Genomic DNA, 22,323 nt, shown 5'->3' with positions numbered 1-22,323 from the left:
GTACACAAATAACCCGCACATAGAAGAGAGGAGCTTACGACGACGTTTCGGTCCGATTTAAACCATTTACAAAGTGACTTTGTAAATGGTCCAAGTCGGACCGAAACGTTGTCGTAAGCTCCTCTCTTCTATGTGCGGGTTATTTGTGTATCGTTCCAGTCACTGTATTGTGCCTTTTTTTGTTATTTAGGAGGACATAACTGTAAACCATACCTGAGGCTCACTGGTGCGCCCGTGGCTAGGAACAAACATGGCTAGCTAGCTTTTTGAGGTATCTGTAGCTGAGTGATCTAAGGCGTCACTTGGTGGATATGCCATTCTCCACACACGAGTCTGAATCCTTCTGACCGCAACATTTCTCGGTACATACCTCAGCTTGAGTCTATATGATGTCAATTTACAGACTGCGGTTCATGTCCCCTGTCCATCTTTCTGTTTATTCAATGACAGTTGTTTGTTACAACCTAATCCTAAAGCTCACCGCAGTAGGAACTTATCAACCTAGTCTTGGAGTTCGTTTGATTTTTTTTTTTAGTTACTGCCTCATGGGGTAAGTAGTATAGAGGATACAGGCAGGGCGCATAAACTTCCCATATGGGAAACGTTAGGGTATGGAGATGCACATGTTTTGAAATTACATATTTTCTGCAAGTTTTTAAATTTGGTGCTCTGCAAAAACAATGCAAAATACTAGAATACTCAATAGAGTAAGTGCCAGTTATAAAAATTCTAGCCATGTTCTCTCAACAAGTCAAAAGTTCTTACGTAAAGATAACTTCAGAGGAAACGTTGTTCAAGGCAAGTGCTGCGTTAATTGAGTAAGCCTTTCTTTGTTTACTTAAAAGTTGTTTGTAGGTTTCTGGAAAAGGTTCTATCAGAAGGCCCGTCCAGCCCCGATTTCTCTCGAAGTACAACGAGTTGCTTAAGTATTCTCCGTCAACGGCGCCAACCTCCACGAAGAATCCATCCTTCTGTAATACACAATATTAGTTACAGCTGCTGTCTAATGCTTTCCAGAGTATGTGGTGCACACCTAAAAGGAAGGAGCACGGCATCAGAACTATTAGCACAACCTAGTCAAGTCTAACTCACACCCACCCACACCCACTCATGTATTTATCTAACCTATTTTTAAAACTACACTACGTCTTAGCTTCTATGACGGTACTAGGGAGTTTGTTCCACTCATCCACAACTCTATTACCAAACCAGTGCTTTCCTATATCATTCTTGAATCTGAATTTCTCTAACATAAAACCATTGCTGCGAGTCCTGTCATGGCTACATGTTTCTATCGGGCTATTTACATTCCCTTTATTTATTCCTGTTTTCCATTTATACACCTCAATCATATCCCCCCTAATTCTATGCCTTTCTAGAGAGTGCAGATTCAGGACCCTCAGTCTATCCTCATAGGGAAGATTTCTGATACATGGGATCAGCTTTGTCATCCTCCTTTGTACGTTTTCCAGAGCATTTATATCCATTCTGTAATACGGTGACCAGAACTGTGCAGCATAACCTAAATGAGGCCTAACCAAGGATTTATAGAGTTGAAGAACAATCTGAGGACTTCTATTATTTATGCTCCTTGATATGAAGCCAACGATTCTGTTCGCTTTATTGTCAACACTAATGCACTGTTGTCTTAGTTTCAGATTACTGCTAACCAGAACTCCTAAATCCTTTTCGCAATTAGTAGTATTAAGATCTACATTATTTAGTTTATATGTGGCTTGGTTATTTTCTTGTCCAACATTATCACTTTTGCATTTGTCTATATTAAACTGCATCTGCCACTTCTCCGACCACTGCAGCTGTCTGTTCAAATCTTCTTGGAGTATACCAGGAGAGGGTTTCGGGGGTCAACGCCCCCGTGGCCCGGTCTGATACCAGGCCTCGTGGCGGATCAGAGTCTGATCACCCAGGCTGTTACTGCTAGCCTCACGCAAACTGACATACGAACCACTACCTAACAGGTAGTGACTATGTGTCTGTCCAGTGCCTTCTTGAAGACAACCAGGTGTCTATGGTAACCCCCCTTATGTATGCTGGGAGGCAGTTGAACAGTCTTGAGCCCCTGACACTTACTGTGTTATCTCTCAGTGTACTAGTGGGGGCCCTGATTTTCATTGGGGGAATGTTGCGTCTCCTGCAGAGTCTTTTGCTCTCACAGAGAGTGATTTTCATGTGCAAGTTTGGTACTAATTCTTATAGGATTTTCCAAGTGTATATTATCATGTATCTCTCTCGCCTGCACTCCAGGGAATACAAATCAAGGGACTTCAACCGTTCCCAGTAATTTAGGTGTTTTACCGTACTTATGTGTGCCGTGAAAGTTATTTGTACACTCTCCAGGTCAGCAATTTCGCCAGTCTTGAAGGGGGCAGTTACTGTACAGCAGTATTCCAGCCTACAGGGAGCAAACGATTTGAAGAGGATCATGGGCATTGGGTCCCTTGATTTGAAGGTTTTCATTGTCTATCAAATCATTTTTCTAGCAGATTCGGTAGCTACATTGATGAGGTCTTTGAAGGTGAGATCCGTGTCTTAATTTGCAAGATGAGATCCTCCGATTGTGATGTAGGTCACTTTGCTTGTGAGCTCACTAAGAGAGACCTAATTGACCAGTAAATCATCACACACCTTACCTTGGCAAATAGTTGTCCGACACGTCTCTCAGCTTAAGTCTAAGGTCTTTTGTTCTTGAACTGGCATCAGGTCTTGGCGTCAGGTAAAAACACGTGGTGTACTCCTCATAGGGGGAGGAGGTGCTTTAAGGACCATATAAGCTCAAGGAAACGGCTGAGCTGAAGATTCGAGCAGAGCTCTGGCCTATGTGCAGAGCTCTGAGCGAGAGATTCTGGTGGAGCTCTGGCCTGTGTGCAGAGCTCTGGGCTAGAGATTATGGCAGAGCTCTGGCCTGTGTGCAGAGCTCTGGGCTAGAGATTCAGGGAGAGCTGTTGCCTGTGTGTGACTGAGTTCCTGTGGTGAACTGTCCTCTGAACTATACTGTATGTTATATTCTGTTTCGTCAGTTGATTGTATTCCTTGCATCATTGCTTATGTGTACAATCCCCATTTATCTAATCCAAATATTGTTCTCCTGTTCCCAAATATATTATAGTACAAGGATTTAATAATAAACTGTGTTTGAGTAGAACAGTAATATTTACTGTCCCTGTTATTTCTCTTCCTTAATATTTATTTTGTTTATAAATGGTGGAGTGAGTGTAGAGTGGGCGAGTTATACGGTAGTGAGTAGTATAGAGTTAATGAGTGCCATGGTGGTTACCACTGACCTGTCATACCTACCTATCTACCTCCTTCCTCCTCCTCACTTCTGTCTCCTGCCTACTCCCTTCGTTTACCCCGATTACTCCCTTATTCCCCAATTATCTGTCCGTTCCCAACGCCCACCCTATATAGCATGGTGTTTAAGCGGTGGCAGTTCTTATTTTTGTAGTAGGAACCAGTCCCATGTGTCTTTTGAGTGCTCGGTTATACTTATGTTATGCTACTATTTTTTTGTGCGTACAGCTAAAGTAAATATCTGTGTGATATTATACCCACAGTGCCCTAAGCTGATCTATTTTTGATCGTGGGTCTGAGTAATTCTGTGGTTGCAATATCATATTTGGTGGAGTTGTGTGTTGGTTTGGGATAAATGGCAGAAGTTATGAGTGTTTGGGTGAGACTCTTGGGGGACACAATTACTGGCCGAAACTGAATATTTACAGAGGAACGAGAAGTCACCCAGACCTCCTTGGAAGACTCATCCACAACTGCCACCCATTGAAGAACTGCCTATTATTGTTATCCACCTAATGTGCCCAGTCACCCAGATGATGTGTCCCAGTTGCTGTTTTGCTGCCCTGGTCTGCATTCCATTGTAGTGGGTATCTGCGTCACCCAGCCTCTGTGACCATTACCCGCGAACTGCCAGTTACTCGCAGTTCCTAGGGGTGGGTGACCGCACCTCTCTTAATGATCTGAAGTGACCTCACCTCACCTCGAGCATCTGACCATTGCCTGCTACTGCTGATGTTGGCTACTGATGATGCTACGGTTTACTGAGATGAGGCTGTCTGATGCCGTGGGCTTCGCTGAGGCCGTGCTGTACTGCTGCCATGCTGGGTCTACTGAGGTGGTACTGTGAAGCTGCCATGCTGTGATGCTGCGATGCTGGAGCCGTGCTGCGATGCTGTGGCCGTGCTGCGATACTGTAGCCTTGCTATGATGCTGCGATGTTGCCTAGCTCAGGAGATGATAGTGGTGATGCTGCAGTGGTGTATGAGGGATTCTGGCTGGTGTGCCAGGAAAGGAAAGTCTACTATGAAGGAGCTGGTATCCTTGGACATGTGGAAGGACGCAAGCCTTGGGGATGCACTCCAGCTGCTGGGACCAGCGTGCTGCCATGGGTGGTATGGAGGTATATGCTGTCATGCTGGCCAAACTGTACGACCAGTATGCGGGGATGTCCTGCTAGCCATGAGAGACAATTAAGAGTGTGAGATGTCCCAACCTACTTTGACTTTCCAGAAGTATTAGTGTTACCTGTGTGGAATAAAGTGACCTAGGAAACGGTCAAGTGATCATGGTAACCTTGTTTTATGAGGCAAGTGAATCCTAGTAATGGCATAGGATAATGGAGAGTCTTAGCTGCAATGCCTGCCCTATCTTCTCGACTTTCAGATGATGAAGTGTGTATATGAAAGAGTGGTATAAACCTTGGTAATAAATACCGACAAGTTGGTTTAGAAAGACACGTAAGCAAACACTATGACATATTTATTAGAAAACGTTTCGGTCCTGGGACCTTGATCACTTCTAACATACAGAGGTAGAAAGACATTATATACATAGGCGGAGAGTGAGGTGAGACGCACGTGACCTGAGGAATGTCATAAGTACGTAAGAACATAAGAATGGAGGAACATTGTAGAAGGCCTACTGGCCCATGCGAGGCAGGTCCTTATCAAAACAACCTCTACCTATGATGAGGACGGGTAGACGATGAAATCATGTGACTCCTGTGTTGTTGGGTTGGTGCTGCTTAAGTATCATGAATGCCAATGTTTTTGAAATTTTGTAGTTTCCAGTGTTGCGTTCTATAGTGTCGGTGACTGCGATTAGTGAGGCTTCTAGGCACCGTCGGCGTCTGAGGTCTGCAATCTCGGATGAAGAAAGATGGGAACTGAAGACGTGTAAAGGCTTGTGTTATGTAAGTGCATTCTTCTTCTAGAAAACAAGGGCTGGAGATGCGAAGAGCTCTCAAGAAGAAGCCAATGAGGACTCCTCTCTTAGTGCGGGTGTCTTGGTGTGAATAAAAGTGTGTAAGATCGTCCTTGTTGGTAGGTTTTCTATACACTTTGAAGAGAAGTTGGTCACTGTCGGGAGATCTGCACAGTAGAACGTCGAGGAAAGGAAGTTTGCTATCATTTTCGAGTTCAAGTGTAACCTTTATTGATGGTTCAACTGCATTGATCTTGTTGAGAAGGGCCTGGATATTGAGACGTCTCGGATAGAAAATCAATACATCATCAACGTATCTTAGCCAGGTAACGGTGTTGGGAATGAGGGTGCTGAATTTCTCTGTCTCCAGGTTTTCCATGAAGAGGTTGGCAAGCACAGCACTGAGCGGGCTGCCCATTGCCATCCCAAAGCACTGTTTGTAACAGTTGTCCTGATACTTGAAGAAGTTGAAATTAACACAAAGTTCCACTAGATTGATGAAATCTAGAAGAGGTAAAGGGAGGTCGTGGTTTTCAGTGAGCCTCTGTCTCAGAATGTTGATTGCAGCGTCAGTAGGAACGTTGGTGAAGAGGGCTGTGACATCGAAGGAAGCCATGCTTTTGTTTTTGACATTCAGGTTGGAAATTCGGGAGAGAAGGTCACCTGAGTGTTTGAGGTGGGCTTGACTTTTCTTCAAAAGGCTCGTAGCATCTTACGAAAGACAGAACAAGGCAAAAAACTACTTAAACTTTTATCAGGTCAACCGAAACCAGCACGCCTGTATGGCCTTCCTAAGACACACAAACCTCGCATCCCACTACGGCCTATCACTTCGGGTATAGGGAGTGCATCACACAGACTAGCCGGCCACCTTGCCAAATGCCTTTCAGCGCTTCTGGGCACCATCTGCCAAGCCCACCTCAAACACTCAGGTGACCCTCTCTCCTGAATTTCCAACCTGAATGTCAAAAACAAAAGCATGGCTTCCTTCGATGTCACAGCCCTCTTTACCAACGTTCCTACTGACGCTGCAATCAACATTCTGAGACAGAGGCTCACTGAAAACCACGACCTCCCTTTACCTCTTCTAGATTTCATCAATCTAGTGGAACTTTGTGTTAATTTCAACTTCTTCAAGTATCAGGACAACTGTTACAAACAGTGCTTTGGGATGGCAATGGGCAGCCCGCTCAGTGCTGTGCTTGCCAACCTCTTCATGGAAAACCTGGAGACAGAGAAATTCAGCACCCTCATTCCCAACACCGTTACCTGGCTAAGATACGTTGATGATGTATTGGTTTTCTATCCGAGACATCTCAATATCCAGGCCCTTCTCAACAAGATCAATGCAGTTGAACCATCAATAAAGTTTACACTTGAACTCGAAAATGATGGCAAACTTCCTTTCCTCGACGTTCTACTGTGCAGATCTCCCGACAGTGACAAACTTCTCTTCAAAGTGTATAGAAAACCTACCAACAAGGACGATCTTATACACTTTTATTCACACCAAGACACCCGCACTAAGAGAGGAGTCCTCATTGGCTTCTTCTTGAGAGCTCTTCGCATCTCCAGCCCTTGTTTTCTAGAAGAATGCACTTATATAACACAAGCCTTTACACGTCTTCAGTTCCCATCTTTCTTCATCCGAGATTGCAGACTCAAGGCACAAGCTATCCTCAACAAACCGCCCATGGAACAGCCCCCTAAGCAGTTCATAGTACTCCCATGTGGTGATGTTGCCACGAATACTCGCCGGGCACTTGCTATGAGCAACATCAACGTTTCCACCATAAACACATCATCTATCAAAGACCTCACTACGAAACGCAGCCCCACACCTCTAACTTCTACAGCAGGCGTCTACACTATCCCCTGTGGGTTCTGTCCCAAGAAATATGTAGGCGAGACAGGCAGAGATCTTGCAGTCCGCCTGAATGAGCATCGAAATGCCTCTAACAGAGACGATATAAGGTACGCATGTGTCCTCCACAGAGACTCCACGGGGCATTTGATGAACTGGAATGAGGCACAACTCGTTCTCACCGAACCAGACCTCAGACGCCGACGGTGCCTAGAAGCCTCACTAATCGCCGTCACCGACACTATAGAACGCAACACTGGAAACTAAAAAATTTCAAAAACATTGGCATACATGATACTTAAGCAGCACCAACCCAACAACACAGGAGTCACATGATTTCATCGTCTACCCGTCCTCATCATAGGTAGAGGTTGTTTTGATAAGGACCTGCCTCGCATGGGCCAGTAGGCCTTCTACAATGTTCCTCCATTCTTATGTTCTTATGACATTCCTCAGGTCACGTGCGTCACACCTCACTTTCCGCCTATATATATAATGTCTTTCTACCTCTGTATGTTAGAAGGTAGAAAGACATTATATATATATAGGCGGAGAGTGAGGTATGACGCACGTGACCTCAGGAATGTCATAAGAACATAAGAATGGAGGAACATTGTAGAAGGCCTACTGGCCCATGCGAGGCAGGTCCTTATCAAAACAACCTCTACCTATGATGAGGACGGGTAGACGATGAAATCATGTGACTCCTGTGTTGTTGGGTTGGTGGTGCTTAAGTATGTTAGGAAGACGGGTCATCGCAAGATTGGGACCCGTGCCAGGACTATGGTCTTGGCGAACATTATACATTTATACATGTATGTTAGAAGTGATCAAGGTCCCAGGACCGAAACGTTTTCTAATAAATATGTCATAGTGTTTGCTTACGTGTCTTTCTAAACCATATGAAAGTGTGTCGAAATGCGACCTTGGTGGTCATGAAGTGGTCCAGTTGCAGTTACTTGAAAGAATGCAACCCGTTGGAGCAGTTTCCACCAGCACTAAGATGATGGGCTTGTTCCCATTATAAGACCATCATAAAGAAGGAACACTGCAGCAGGCCTACTGGCCCATGCGAGGCAGGTCCAAGACTCCTACCGGCTTAAGCCAATGCCCCAACCTAGTCAGGTCAGGTCACATTCACTTAAGGAAGGAACACGGCATCTGACCTAGTTGCACAAGCTAATCAGGTCCAACTCACACCCACCCACACCCACTCATGTATTTATCTAACCTATTTTTAAAACTACACAAAGTTTTAGCCTCTATAACTGTTCCACTTATTCACAACTCTATTACCAAACCAGTGCTTTCCTATATCCTTCCTGAATCTGAATTTTTCCAATTTAAAACCATTGCTACGAGTCCTGTCTAGGCTAGATATTTTCAGCGCGTTATTTACATCCCCTTTATTTATTCCTGTCTTCCATTTATACACCTAAATCATATCCCCTCCTCCCCTAATTCTACGCCTTTCTAGAGAGTGCAGATTCAGGGCTCTCAGTGTATCCTCATAGGGATGATTCTGATACATGGGATTAACTTTGTCATCCTCCTGTGAACGCTTTCCAGAGCATTTATATCCATTCTGTAATACGGCGACCAAAACTGTGCGGCATAATCTAAATGAGGTTTAACCAAGGATATACGGAGTTGAAGAACAACCTGAGGACTCCTATTATTTATGCTTCTTGATATGAAGCCAAGGATTCTGTTAGCTTTATTACGAACACTTATGCGCTGTTGTCTTAGTTTCAGATTACTGCTAACCAGAACTCCTAAATCTTCCTCGAAATCCGTAAAATTAAGATCCATATCATTTAGTTTGTATGTGGCATGGTTATTTTCCTGTCCAACATTTAGAACTTTGCATTTGTCTATAGTAAACTGCATCTGCCACTTCTCCGACCACTGCATCAATCTATTCAAATCTTCCTGGAGTGCTCTAATGCCCTCGTCAGAATGAATTCGACTGCCTATTTTGGTGTCATCGGCAAACTTGCTTACGTCGCTCTTTATGCCCTCATCGATGTCGTTTACGTAGATTGTGAACAACAGGGGGCCCAACAATGACCCGTGTGGAACACCGCTCGTGACGCTTCCCCACTCTGATTTCTCCCCATTTATGCAAACTCTCTGCTGCCTATTTGTCAATCATGCTTCTATCCAGGAAAAAAAAAATTCCTCCTATTCCATGTGCCTTAATTTTCCTCGAAAGTCTCTGATGTGGGACCCTGTCAAAAGCTTTACTGAAGTCCATATTCAAAATATCATATTCATTACCATGATCTACCTCTTCAAATACCCTAGTGAAAAAATTAATAAATTTGTAAAGCAGGAATGCCCCTTCGTAAAACCATGCTGAGATTCGTTGATTAATTTATGCTTTTCAAGGTGGCTACGAACTGCCTCAGCAATTATTGATTCCATAAATTTTCCCACTATGGATGTTAGGCTTAAAACCATTGCACTGAACGTCTCAAAAGCACTTTCACAAGCTAACACCAGAGTCGCCATCGCTTCAAGCACTTCAATAAAGGATATAACCAGGACAAAATCCAAGCACCACGAACCAGTCAATGCAGGAGTTTACACTATACCCTGTGGAGGCTGTGACAAGATTTACGTATGTGAAACAGCCAGAAACCTCGACACCCGCCTCAATGAACACATTTACGCATGTAGGAACGATAACCTGAACAACGCCTGTGTACAACACCGAAATTCCACCAGTCATCTCATGAAATTCAGAGACGCCCAATTAGTGATCAAAGAAACTAATTTCCGCAGACGCAAGTGCCTCGAATCAGCACTGATCGCTGTTTCGAATACAATTAAACAAAACAACGGCAGCTTCACCATCTCCGAAGTCTTAGCAAGAATCCTCCTGAAAACAGTAAACCCTGCCATCACATAGTCTCTCCTGTTATACTACACAAAGCACAGAGAGTTTATATTTGTCCAACCTATTTTTATGTTACCCAAGTAATAGCTTTTATATCCTTTTACTCATGTACGAATTAATTGCTCTACCATACTCTATTACTTTTGTCACTACCACTACTACTACTACTACTACTACTACTACTACTACTACTACTACCACTAGTGAACATCGAAATGGTACCTCACTAGTATTCACCTCACTCTGAGCCTTTATATACCCTCTGTGTCCATGTATTGTTTGTAATGGCTTGATAAAGCTCCTGGAGAGCGAAACGTTGCCACAATAAATGTCACATTAGTTGCACTTGTGTCCTTTTACTTTACATATTGTCGGTAATTCTACCAACTTTATTACGATGTTAGGCTTATTGGTCTATAGTTCGAAGCTAAGGACCTGTCACCTGCTTTGAAAATAGGTATCACATTTGCCATTTTCCACTTATCTGGCACCATGCCAGTCTGTAGTAATATGTTGAATAGATTAGCCGAAGGTTTGCTAAGCTTCTCTTTACATTCCATTAGAACCCTTGTGTACAGTTCATCAGGGTCTGGGGATTTGTTAGGTTTTAATTTATCTATTTGCCTAAGGACCATGTCACTTGTGACCCTAATCGTGCATAGTTTATCATCCTGTTCTACATATTTTCTTATTTCTGGAATATTGCTAGTATTTTTCTGTATAAAAACTGTGAGGAAGAATGTGTTAAAAATTCTACACATTTCCTGGGTAACTTTTGAGTGGGCCTATCTTGTCCCTGATCTTACTTCTGTATACATGAAGGAATCCTTTTGGGTTAGTCTTCGATTCTCTTGCAACTTTAACCTCATAATCTCTTTTTGCTTTTCTTATTTCCTTCTCTATTTCTCTCTTTAACTGAATATATTGATTTCTTAATTGCCCCTCTCCTCTTTTGATTTGCCTATATATATGCCTCTCTTTTGACCAATGAGATGTTTTAACCTATTGCTCATCCATTTAGGATCATTTTTGTTTGATCTGATTTCCCTATTTGGAACATAAGTTGTCTGAGTAGCTAGAACTATGCCCTGGAAAGCATCATATCGGCAACCATCACCACCTACCTGACCCATAGTCAGGTCATTCCAGTTCAGCCCACCCTAGTAATTTTTCAGTCCTATGAAATCAGCCAAGCAGAAGTCAGGGACAGAGACTTGATTGACATTATTAAGGGAATTCCATGATATATTAAAACTGAGTGATTTGTGATCACTTTTCCCAAGCTCATCATTAACCTCAAGATTATTAATTAGCGTTTCCCTGCTGACAAGACCCAAGTCAAGCAGGTTATTTCCTCTAGTTGGTTCTGTGATAAACTGTTTTAAAAAACAATCCTGAATCGTATCAAGAAAGTCACTTGACTCTAAATTTCCAGTCAAATTGCTCCAGTCAATCTGTCTGTAGTTGAAATCTCCCATTATCACAACATTTTTGTATGTAGATGCCTTATGAATTTCATCCCATAGAAGTTTACTGCACTCCCTATCAAGATTTGGGGCCCTGTAAATCACACCAAAAATTAGTTTTTCACGGCCCTCAAGAAGCTGTAACCAAACAGATTCAGTGGCTGAGGCTTCAAATTTTATATCTTTTCTTGTCTAACACAACAATTTAAATTGTCTCTGACATACATCGCTACTCCACCACCTTTCCTGTTGACCCTGTCAGTGTGGAATAATTTATAGCTTTGTAAGTGACATTCAGAAGGCATCTCTCTATCTTTCAGATTGAGCCAGGTTTCTGTTATAGCAATGATATCTATGTTACCTTCATTTACAATTAATCTTAGCTCATCTATCTTATTTCTTACACTCCTGCTATTAGTATAGGAGACCTTAAGGGAGATAGTCCCTTGCTGTCCTCTGCTGTCTCCCTTTGTTTGCTGACCTGATCTATTGTCTATATTTGTAACTTCATGATGAATGTCTTTTATACATTTACTCTTTGCAACCCTCGTGTTGCAACCTGACTGTTTCCCACACACACCCATACCTCTATCTTCTATCAGTTTAATATCCTAGGCATTTCAATAATGGGCCTCTCGATTGAGTTTGCAAGTGCTACCACCCCAGCCCCAGAGAGATGTACCCCATCCCTTGAAAACATATCATGTTTGCCATAAAAGTTGTCCCATTTATCAATGAATGGGATTACAAGTTTCTTGCTGTATTTGTCTAGCCAGCAATTTACACCAATTGCCTTAGACATCCATTCTTTGCCCACTCCCCTTCTAGGCAAGATGCTACATATATTTGGGACCCTTCCCTTAGCCGACCTGTACTTATCTAGCGGTTCTTCTCTCCCACCCTTCCTGATATCATTTCCACCAGCACTGAGACAGACAATGGGCTTGTTTCCATTACCTGACATGATATTATCCAACCTGTTGACTATGTCACCAACACCAGCTCCAGGGAAAGACGCTTACTGGCTCACCTTTTTATGCCTATTACAGAAAGCACAGTCCATATATCTTACCTGTGAGTCACCAAGCACAAGAATGCGCTTACCACTATTTTCAGGGGAAGTAGTACCTTTACCTTCACTGGCCACTGAGGTACACTCATCCTGAAGAACAGAGAAGCGATTTCCTACCTTCAAATCTTCTATTAACTTTCCTTATTTTGATGCTCTTCCCATTACTGGGAACCACTTGCCACTTGTAGCAGGTGCTGGACTGCACCTCACTGCTGCCTCCCCACCTACAGCTTCCTCGCAGTGAGAGACAGTCTGCACCTCGCTGCTGGTAGCCTCATTCCCCTCCAACATTCCAGCCACTAAACCCATTGAGGTGAACCTTCAGCCTCCTAATTTCCTCCTGGAGAAGCAAGACTTCCTCCTTCAACTCTCCAACCACAATTTTTAAAACACTGCAAAAGCAAGCTTTGTAACCGTCCTGGGAAACACACTCTTTGTCTAACGTTCCTATCTCTGTTGCAGAAAGCACGGTCCATATATCTTACCTGTGAGTCACCCACAACCAGAATGTTCTTACCTTGATTATCAGGAGAGTTAGTGGTACCTTTAACCTCGCTAACCACTGAAATGCACTCATCCTGGAGAACAAGGAATAGATTTCCTACTTTCAGATCTTCTCTATTAAGCTTCCTTATCTTGATACTTCTACCTTTAGTAGAGACAACATTCCATTTGAAGTGGTTGCCACTATTCAACTCACTGTTGATAGCCTTTTTCTCCACACCGACTCCACTTTCACACACTCCCAAATCCATCTAAGTGAATTTTCATCCTCCTATTTTCCTCTTGGAGAAGTAGAACCTCCTCCTTCAACACTTGAACCTGAGATTCCAAAACACTACAACAAGCCATGGTGGTCTATAATGCTCCACACTAATTCCCCAGACAGTTAGGACAAAATCCTTAATTTTAATGCTGGTGAAGGTATTAGCCTAGTGAAAATAAATATAATACCTGGAATATATCTGGAAAAGGGTTTCTAAGGTCAACGCCCCAATGGCCTGGTCTGAGACTAGGCCTCGAGGTGGATTATGGCCTGATCAACAAGGCTGTTACTACTGGTCGCACATAAACTGACATGTGAACCACTGCTCGGCTGATCAGGTACTGACTTTAGGTGCCTGTCCAGTGCCTTCTTGAAGACACACAGGGGTCTATTGATAATCCCCCTTTATGTATGCTGAGAGGCAGTTGAACAATCTTGGGCACCTGACACTTATTGTGTTGTCTCTCAGTGTACTCGTGGCGCTCCTGCTTTCATTAGGGGAATGTTGCATCTCCTGCCGAGTCTTTTGCTTTCGTAGTGAGTGATTTTCGTGTGTAGGTTTGGTATACAATACTAACAAGTTGATAAGCAAGACACATGTGCAAGAATTAGGTATCTCTATTTCGAAACATTTCGCCTACACAGTAGGCTTCTTCAATCGAGTAGTTTGCAGAATCAGTAGAGATGTATAGACGTATTCCTTCATCCTTGAAGATGTAGTTTTAGGTGGTCAGTTGCTCAGCCTGGAGAAGAGTTTTGCTCCATAGTCTGGAACAATGTGAAGATAATCTTGACGATAGGAAAGGCTGAGCACTTCCTTCCCAAATGCATCCCTTTTCAATTGTAAGTAGTGGTCAGGGAAAAGCCTTATCGACGATGTTCTCTGTTCCAAGATACCGTTGTGCTGCAGTGTCCTACAGAGTAAATATGATAATGGTATCAATAAGTGTAGCCCACAAAGTAGGCTTCTTCAGTCGAGTACAAAGGAGGCAGCAGAAGCAGTAGAAATGTAAAGACAATGTAATCAGTTGAAGAATGAGACACCTATGCAACATATGGGAATGTTTATTGAAGAAACATTTCGCCATACCGTGGCTTGATCAGTCCAATACAAAGCAAAAAGGTGTAAGGAGAGGAGAAGTTTGAGGTAATCAGTCCCTCAACCTGGAATCGATGTGTTCAGTCCATAACTCATGTAGAAAGTACAGAATATGGCAGGAGAATCGGCTTACATACTGTAGTCAGGTGAGTCAAAACAGGAGGAGGCAGGACCATAGTGGAACCATCCTCCTGCTTCGACTCACCTGACTACAGTATATAAGCCACCTCTCTAGCCCTATGCTGAGGGAGTGATTACCTCAAACATCTCTCCCTATACCTTTCTGTAATTATTACCCAGTGTTAATCCATGACTGTTATTATTAAGATTCATAAGATCAAAGCCTAAGTCAATATATCCACACTCATCATTTTCCATTCCTAAACCCATACCTCTAATTAATCCTAGTTTAAAGTCCCAACGACACCTTCAACTGAACTAGCAAGAAAACCCACACCTACCCTGGATATATGAACCCCATCCCTGGCATGCATGTCATTTCGGCCATAGAAATGGTCCCAGTTGTCAATGAATGGTACTGCATTATCCTTACAGTGTTTGTCCAGCCAACAATTAACACCAATTACTTTGGACAACCATTCATTTCTAATTCCCCTTTTTGGCAAAATGCACCATATAACAGGACGCCCACCCTTCTTCCTAATTATGTCTATTGCTGTCCTGTACCTCCTAACTAAATCCTCACTTCTACTCTTGCCTACATCATTGCCTCCAGGACTGAGGCAGATAACAGGATTGATCTCATTACCATTCATGATGCTGTCAAGCCAGCTAACAATATTCTCCATCCAGTCCCAGGAAAGCAAACCCTCCATCTCCTACTCCTGTCCTTCAAACAAAAGGCCCTATCCATGTACCTAACCTGGCTATCCCCAACAACAACAATGATTTTACCTTCCTTGGTGTCGTTCATCGTGATGTTCCCAGTAGTCGACTCACATTCATCAGGTAGCACAGAGAATGCGTTCGATGTTTCCACAACAGTTTCCTGGATCTTCATTGATTCTACCTCTCAATCTGTCCTCTTGATCAAAAACTTTGTTCCATGCTTTCCAGCCACTGTCCAGGTTCCTTTCTTGGCTTGAGGACTCACAACAGGAGGATTACTACGAATCCTCTTGTTTTCCTCAGTTGCTGTATCTCAAGCTTAGCCACCCTCAGTTCTTCCTTTTGCTGCTGGCAAAGTTGCTCAAGAGAGGATATCTTGGTTCAGATTCACAGAAAGCACACTAGACAAGTCTTCATAGAGCAAAGTACAGGTCAACACTCAAAGAACGCCGAAAGTATATAGAGGCTGCCCTAATTACTGTCAGTAACACTATTCATCAAAAGTTCTGAAGTTACACAATATCCAAACTGCTATCAACCGAATATTGCCCATTCTGGAGACGTTGTAACTTGATGTTAAAAGGCTCTTCTCAAACACAATTCAGCATGTAATAAAGTTGGTAGAATTACCGACAATATGTAAAGTAAAAGGACACAAGTGCAACTAATGTGACATTTAATTGTGGCAACGTTTCGCTCTCTAGGAGCTTTATCAAGCCATTACACAATGGCTTAATAAAGCTCCTGGAGAGCGAAACGTTGCCATAATTAAATGTCACATTAGTTGCGCTTGTGTCCTTTTACTTTACAATTCATCATACCGAGGCCGGATTATACTTTTAGAAACCCTAAGAACTTGAATGATTTTGGTGCCTCAATATATATCTAATTCAAATTATAAACGATAATCAAAGGTAAAATTAAATTTTCTTTTTGAAAATTAAATAAAGTCTACAGTAAGATAAAATTTTTTTTATTTTTGTATACTTTCTCCTTTTCCTAATTGCAAAGTCTTGGATCAGATGATCAAAGCTAATCTTACGTAACATATCTGCTTTAATTAGTAGACATAAGTCATCCAGCTGTCTTGTTGCATAGTTGTTCTGTTGGGATTTTTAATATATACTTCAGCTGAGAAAGTGAACGTTCAACTGAGCAATTTGTGACTATTAATGTTAAAAATATACGAAAGCAAATGTCTACGTTTAAAAAGGCACAATCTCGTTTTGACATTTTTGTTGCGTCACTGAACTTACGACGCAAATATGAGTGAAACTGACGCCTATATAAGCGCCAGTCTCCTTGCCTGTGCTTCAGAATCACTACAACCATGGTGCTGTAAACACCACCTCCAAGGCTGAGGGACTGATTACCTCATCTTTTGTATATAGTTCTTCTGATTTCTTATTATGTCCAAGAATCTGTATTGATAAAGCCACTGGATGGCGAAACGTCTACAATAAAGATAACCAGATGTTGCACAAGTTTCTTAACTTTCTTCATAAGTGAAACAGTTGAAGCTCAGCTTAGAAATTAGTGTCCAAGTTTTCTGGGTCAGCATCAAGCGGATCTTGACAACACTGAGAATACCTTTCAGTTTCAGTAGATAATGTTATGTGGCACATAGCATGTGGTATTATGTGGCACATGGCATGTGGCATTATGTGGCACATAGCATGTGGCATTATGTGGCACATAGCATGTGGTATTATGTGGCACATGGCATGTGGCATTATGTGGCACATAGCATGTGGTATTATGTGGCACATAGCATGTGGTATTATGTGGCACATAGCATGTAGTATTATGTGGCACATGGCATGTGGCATTATGTGGCACATAGCATGTGGTATTATGTGGCACATAGCAAGTGGTATTATGTGGCACATGGCATGTGGCATTATGTGGCACATAGCATGTGTCTCCCATCTGGTGTCAGTGTTACCATAGCATGTGTCTCCCATCTGGTATCAGTGTTGCCATAGCATGTGCCTCCCATCTGGTATCTGTGTTGCCATAGCATGTGCCTCCCATCTGGTATCAGCGTTGCTATAGCAGGTGCCTCCCATCGGGCATCAGTGTTGCCATATCATATGCCTTTTATCTGGTATCAGTGTTGCCATACCATCTCTCTCCCATCTGGTATAAGAGAGTGTTACCATAGCATGTGTCTCCCATCTGGTACAAGAGAGTGTTACGATAGCCTGTCTCTCCCATCTGGTATCAGAAAGTGCTACCATATCATGTGCCTCTCATCTGGTATCAGTGTTGCCGTATCATGTGCCTCTCATCTGGTATCAGTGTTGCCATATCATGTGCCTCTCATCTGGTATCAGTGTTGCTATATGTGCCTCTCATCTGGTATCAGTGCTGCCATATCATGTGCCTCTCATCTGGTATCAGTGTTGCCATATCATGTGCCTCTCATCTGGTATCAGTGTTACCATATCATGTGCCTCTCATCTGGTATCAGTGTTGCCGTATCATGTGCCTCTCATCTGGTATCAGTGTTGCCATATCATGTGCCTCTCATCTGGTATCAGTGTTGCCATATGTGCCTCTCATCTGGTATCAGTGCTGCCATATCATGTGCCTCTCATCTGGTATCAGTGTTGCCATATCATGTGCCTCTCATCTGGTATCAGTGTTGCCATATGTGCCTCTCATCTGGTATCAGTGCTGCCATATCATCTGCCTCTCATCTGGTATCAGTGTTGCCATATGTGCCTCTCATCTGGTATCAGTGCTGCCATATCATGTGCCTCTCATCTGGTATCAATGTTACCATAGCATGTTCCTCTCATCTGGTATCAGTGTTGCCACATCATGTGCCTCTCATCTGGTATCAGTGTTACCATAGCATGTGCCTCTCATCTGGTATCAGTGTTACCATAGCATGTGCCTCTCATCTGGTATCAGTGTTACCATAGCATGTGCCTCTCATCTGGTATCAGTGTTGCCATATCAAGTGCCTCTCATCTGGTATCAGTGTTACCATAGCATGTGTCTCTCATCTGGTATCAGTGTTGCCATATCAAGTGCCTCTCATCTGGTATCAGTGTTACCATAGCATGTGCCTCTCATCTGGTATCAGTGTTGCCATATCAAGTGCCTCTCATCTGGTATCAGTGTTACCATAGCATGTGTCTCTCATCTGGTATCAGTGTTGCCATATCATGTGCCTCTCATCTGGTATCAGTGTTACCATAGCAGGTGCCTCTCATCTGGTATCAGTGTTGCCAAATCATGTGCCTCTCATCTGGTACCAGTGTTGCCATATCATGTGCCTCTCATCTTGTATCAGTGTTACCATAGCATGTGCCTCTCATCTGGTATCAGTGTTACCATAGCATGTGCCTCTCATCTGGTATCAGTGTTACCATAGCATGTGCCTCTCATCTGGTATCAGTGTTACCATATCATGTGCCTCTCATCTGGTACCAGTGTTACCATAGCATGTGCCTCTCATCTGGTATCAGTGTTACCATATCATGTGCCTCTCATCTGGTATCAGTGTTACCATAGCATGTGCCTCTCATCTGGTATCAGTGTTGCCATAGCATGTGCCTCTCATCTGGTATCAGTGTTACCATAGCATGTGCCTCTCATCTGGTATCAGTGTTACCATAGCATGTGCCTCTCATCTGGTATCAGTGTTACCATACCAGTGTTACCATAGCATGTGCCTCTCATCTGGTATCAGTGTTCTGGTATCAGTGTTACCATATCATGTGAATCCATAGCATGTGCATGTGCCTCTCATCTGGTATCAGTGTTACCATAGCATGTGCCTCTCATCTGGTATCAGTGTTACCATAGCATGTGCCTCTCATCTGGTATCAGTGTTACCATATGTGAATCTCATCTGGTATCAGTGTTGCCATAGCATGTGCCTCACATCTGGTACCAGTGTTACCATAGCATGTGCCTCTCATCTGGTAGTATCAGTGTTACCATAGCATGAGCCTCTCATCTGGTATCAGTGTTACCATATCATGTGAATCTCATCTGGTATCAGTGTATCATGTGTTCACCATATCATGTGCCTCTCAATCTAGCATGTGCCTCTCATCTGGTATCAGTGTTACCATAGCATGTGACTCACATCTGGTAGCAGTGTTACCATAGCATGTGCCTCTCATCTGGTATCAGTGTTACCATAGTTACCATATCATGTGAATCTCATCATGTGCCATGTGCCTCTCATCTGGTATCAGTGTTACCATAGCATGTGCCTCTCATCTGGTATCAGTGTTACCATAGCATGTGCCTCTCATCTGGTATCAGTGTTTCCATAGCATGTGCTTCTCATCTGGTATCAGTGTTACCATAGCATGAGCCTCTCATCTGGTATCAGTGTTACCATAGCATGTGCCTCTCATCTGGTATCAGTGTTACCATAGCATGTGCCTCTCATCTGGTATCAGTGTTACCATAGCATGTGCCTCTCATCTGGTATCAGTGTTACCATAGCATGTGCCTCTCATCTGGTATCAGTGTTACCATAGCATGAGCCTCTCATCTGGTATCAGTGTTACCATATCATGTGAATCTCATCTGGTATCAGTGTTACCATAGCATGTGCCTCTCATCTGGTATCAGTGTTACCATAGCATGTGCCTCTCATCTGGTATCAGTGTTGACATAGCATGTGCCTCTCATCTGGTATCAGTGTTACCATAGCATGTGCCTCTCATCTGGTATCAGTGTTACCATAGCATGTGCCTCTCATCTGGTATCAGTGTTACCATAGCATGTGCCTCTCATCTGGTATCAGTGTTGCCATAGCATGTGCCTCATATCTGGTATCAGTGTTACCATAGCATGTGCCTCTCATCTGGTATCAGTGTTGCCATAGCATGTGCCTCTCATCTGGTATCAGTGTTGCCATAGCATGTGCCTCTCATCTGGTATCAGTGTTGCCATAGCATGTGCCTCTCATCTGGTATCAGTGTTGCCATAGCATGTGCCTCTCATCTGGTATCAGTGTTACTTCGGTCTACCATATATAGACAAGAAATTAACGGCTTCTTGGCAGCAGTCAGCAGTACTTCGGTCTGCCATATATAGAGAAGAAATTAACCGCTTCTTGGCAGCAGTCACCAGTACTTCGGTCTACCATATATAGAGAAGAAATTAACGGCTTCTTGGTAGCAGTCAACAGTACTTCGGTCTACCATATATAGAGAAGAAATTAACGGCTTCTTGGCAGCAGTCAACAGTACTTCGGTCTACCATATATAGAGAAGAAATTAACGGCTTCTTGGCAGCAGTCAACAGTATTTCGGTCTACCATATATAGAGAAGAAATTAACGGCTTCTTGGCAGCAGTCAACAGTACTTCGGTCTACCATATATAGAGAAGAAATTAACGGCTTCTCGGCAGCAGTCAACAGTACTTCGGTCTACCACATATAGAGAAGAAATTAACCGCTTCTTGGCAGCAGTCAACAGTACTTCGGTCTACCATATATAGAGAAGAAATTAACGGCTTCTTGGCAGCAGTCAACAGTACTTCGGTCTACCATATATAGAGAAGAAATTAACGGCTTCTTGGCAGCATTCAACAGTACTTCGGTCTACCATATATAGAGAAGAAATTAACGGCTTCTTGGCAGCAGTCAACAGTACTTCGGTCTACCATATATAGAGAAGAAATTAACGGCTTCTTGGCAGCAGTCAACAGTACTTCGGTCTACCATATATAGAGAAGAAATTAACGGCTTCTCGGCAGCAGTCAACAGTACTTCGGTCTACCACATATAGAGAAGAAATTAACCGCTTCTTGGCAGCAGTCAACAGTACTTCGGTCTACCATATATAGAGAAGAAATTAACGGCTTCTTGGCAGCAGTCAACAGTACTTCGGTCTACCATATATAGAGAAGAAATTAACGGCTTCTTGGCAGCATTCAACAGTACTTCGGTCTACCATATATAGAGAAGAAATTAACGGCTTCTTGGCAGCAGTCAACAGTACTTCGGTCTACCATATATAGAGAAGAAATTAACGGCTTCTTGGCAGCAGTCAACAGTACTTCGGTCAATCATACATAGAGAAGAAATTAACGGCTTCTTGGCAGCAGTCAACAGTACTTCGGTCCACCATATATAGAGAAGAAATTAACGGCTTCTTGGCAGCAGTCAACAGTACTTCGGTCTACCATATATAGAGAAGAAATTAACCGCTTCTTGGCAGCAGTCAACAGTAATTCGGTCTACCATATATGGAGAAGAAATTAACGGCATCTTGGCAGCAGTCAACAGTACTTCGGTCTACCATATATAGAGAAGAAATTAACAGCTTCTTGGCAGCAGTCAACAGCACTTCGGTCTACCATATATAGAGAAGAAATTAACTGATTCTTGGCAGCAGTCAACAGTACTTCGGTCTACCATATATAGAGAAAAAATTAACGGCTTCTTGGCAGCAGTCAACAGTACTTCGGTCTACCATATATACAGAAGAAATTAACTTCTTCTTGGCAGCAGTCAACAGTACTTCGGTCTACCATATATAGAGAAGAAATTAACCGCTTCTTGGCAGCAGTCAACAGTACTTGGGTCTACCATATGTAGAGAAGAAATTAACGGCTTCTTGGGAGCAGTCAACAGTACTTCGGTCTACCATATATAGAGAAGAAATTAACGGCTCCAGTACTGTTGACTGCTGCCAAGACAGCAGTCAACACCACTTCGGTCTACCATATATAGAGAAGAAATTAACCGCTTCTTGGCAGCTGTCAACAGTACTTCGGTCTACCATATATAGAGAAGAAATTAACCGCTTCTTGGCAGCAGTCAACAGTACTTCGGTCTACCATATATAGAGAAGAAATTAACGGCTTCTTGGCAGCAGTCAACAGTACTTCGGTCAATCATACATAGAGAAGAAATTAACGGCTTCTTGGCAGGAGTCAACAGTACTTCGGTCCACCATATATTTTTTTACTTTTTTTATTATCACACTGGCCGATTCCCACCAAGGCAGGGTGGCCCGAAAAAGAAAAACTTTCACCATCATTCACTCCATCACTGTCTTGCCAGAAGGGTGCTTTACACTACAGTTTT

The 22,323-nt window shown here is 42.9% G+C and overlaps 1 protein-coding gene across 1 annotated transcript in view; it reads right to left on the bottom strand.

Moving 5' to 3' along the window:
- The window catches only part of LOC138854887 (protein Star-like), a 144,608-nt gene that overhangs the window by 26,155 nt on the left and 96,130 nt on the right, over nucleotides 1–22,323 (bottom strand). Inside the window, exon 3 of the mRNA XM_070100477.1 lies at nucleotides 766–971. Coding sequence (XP_069956578.1) covers nucleotides 766–971 — 206 coding nt within the window. The remainder of the gene's footprint in view (nucleotides 1–765; nucleotides 972–22,323) is intronic.

This window comes from Cherax quadricarinatus, chromosome 72 (assembly GCF_038502225.1).
Source record: "Cherax quadricarinatus isolate ZL_2023a chromosome 72, ASM3850222v1, whole genome shotgun sequence".
In the NCBI taxonomy this organism is placed as follows: domain Eukaryota; kingdom Metazoa; phylum Arthropoda; class Malacostraca; order Decapoda; family Parastacidae; genus Cherax; species Cherax quadricarinatus.
Note: the sequence above shows the minus strand (reverse complement) of the source record. Positions and strands in the feature narration are given on the sequence as shown.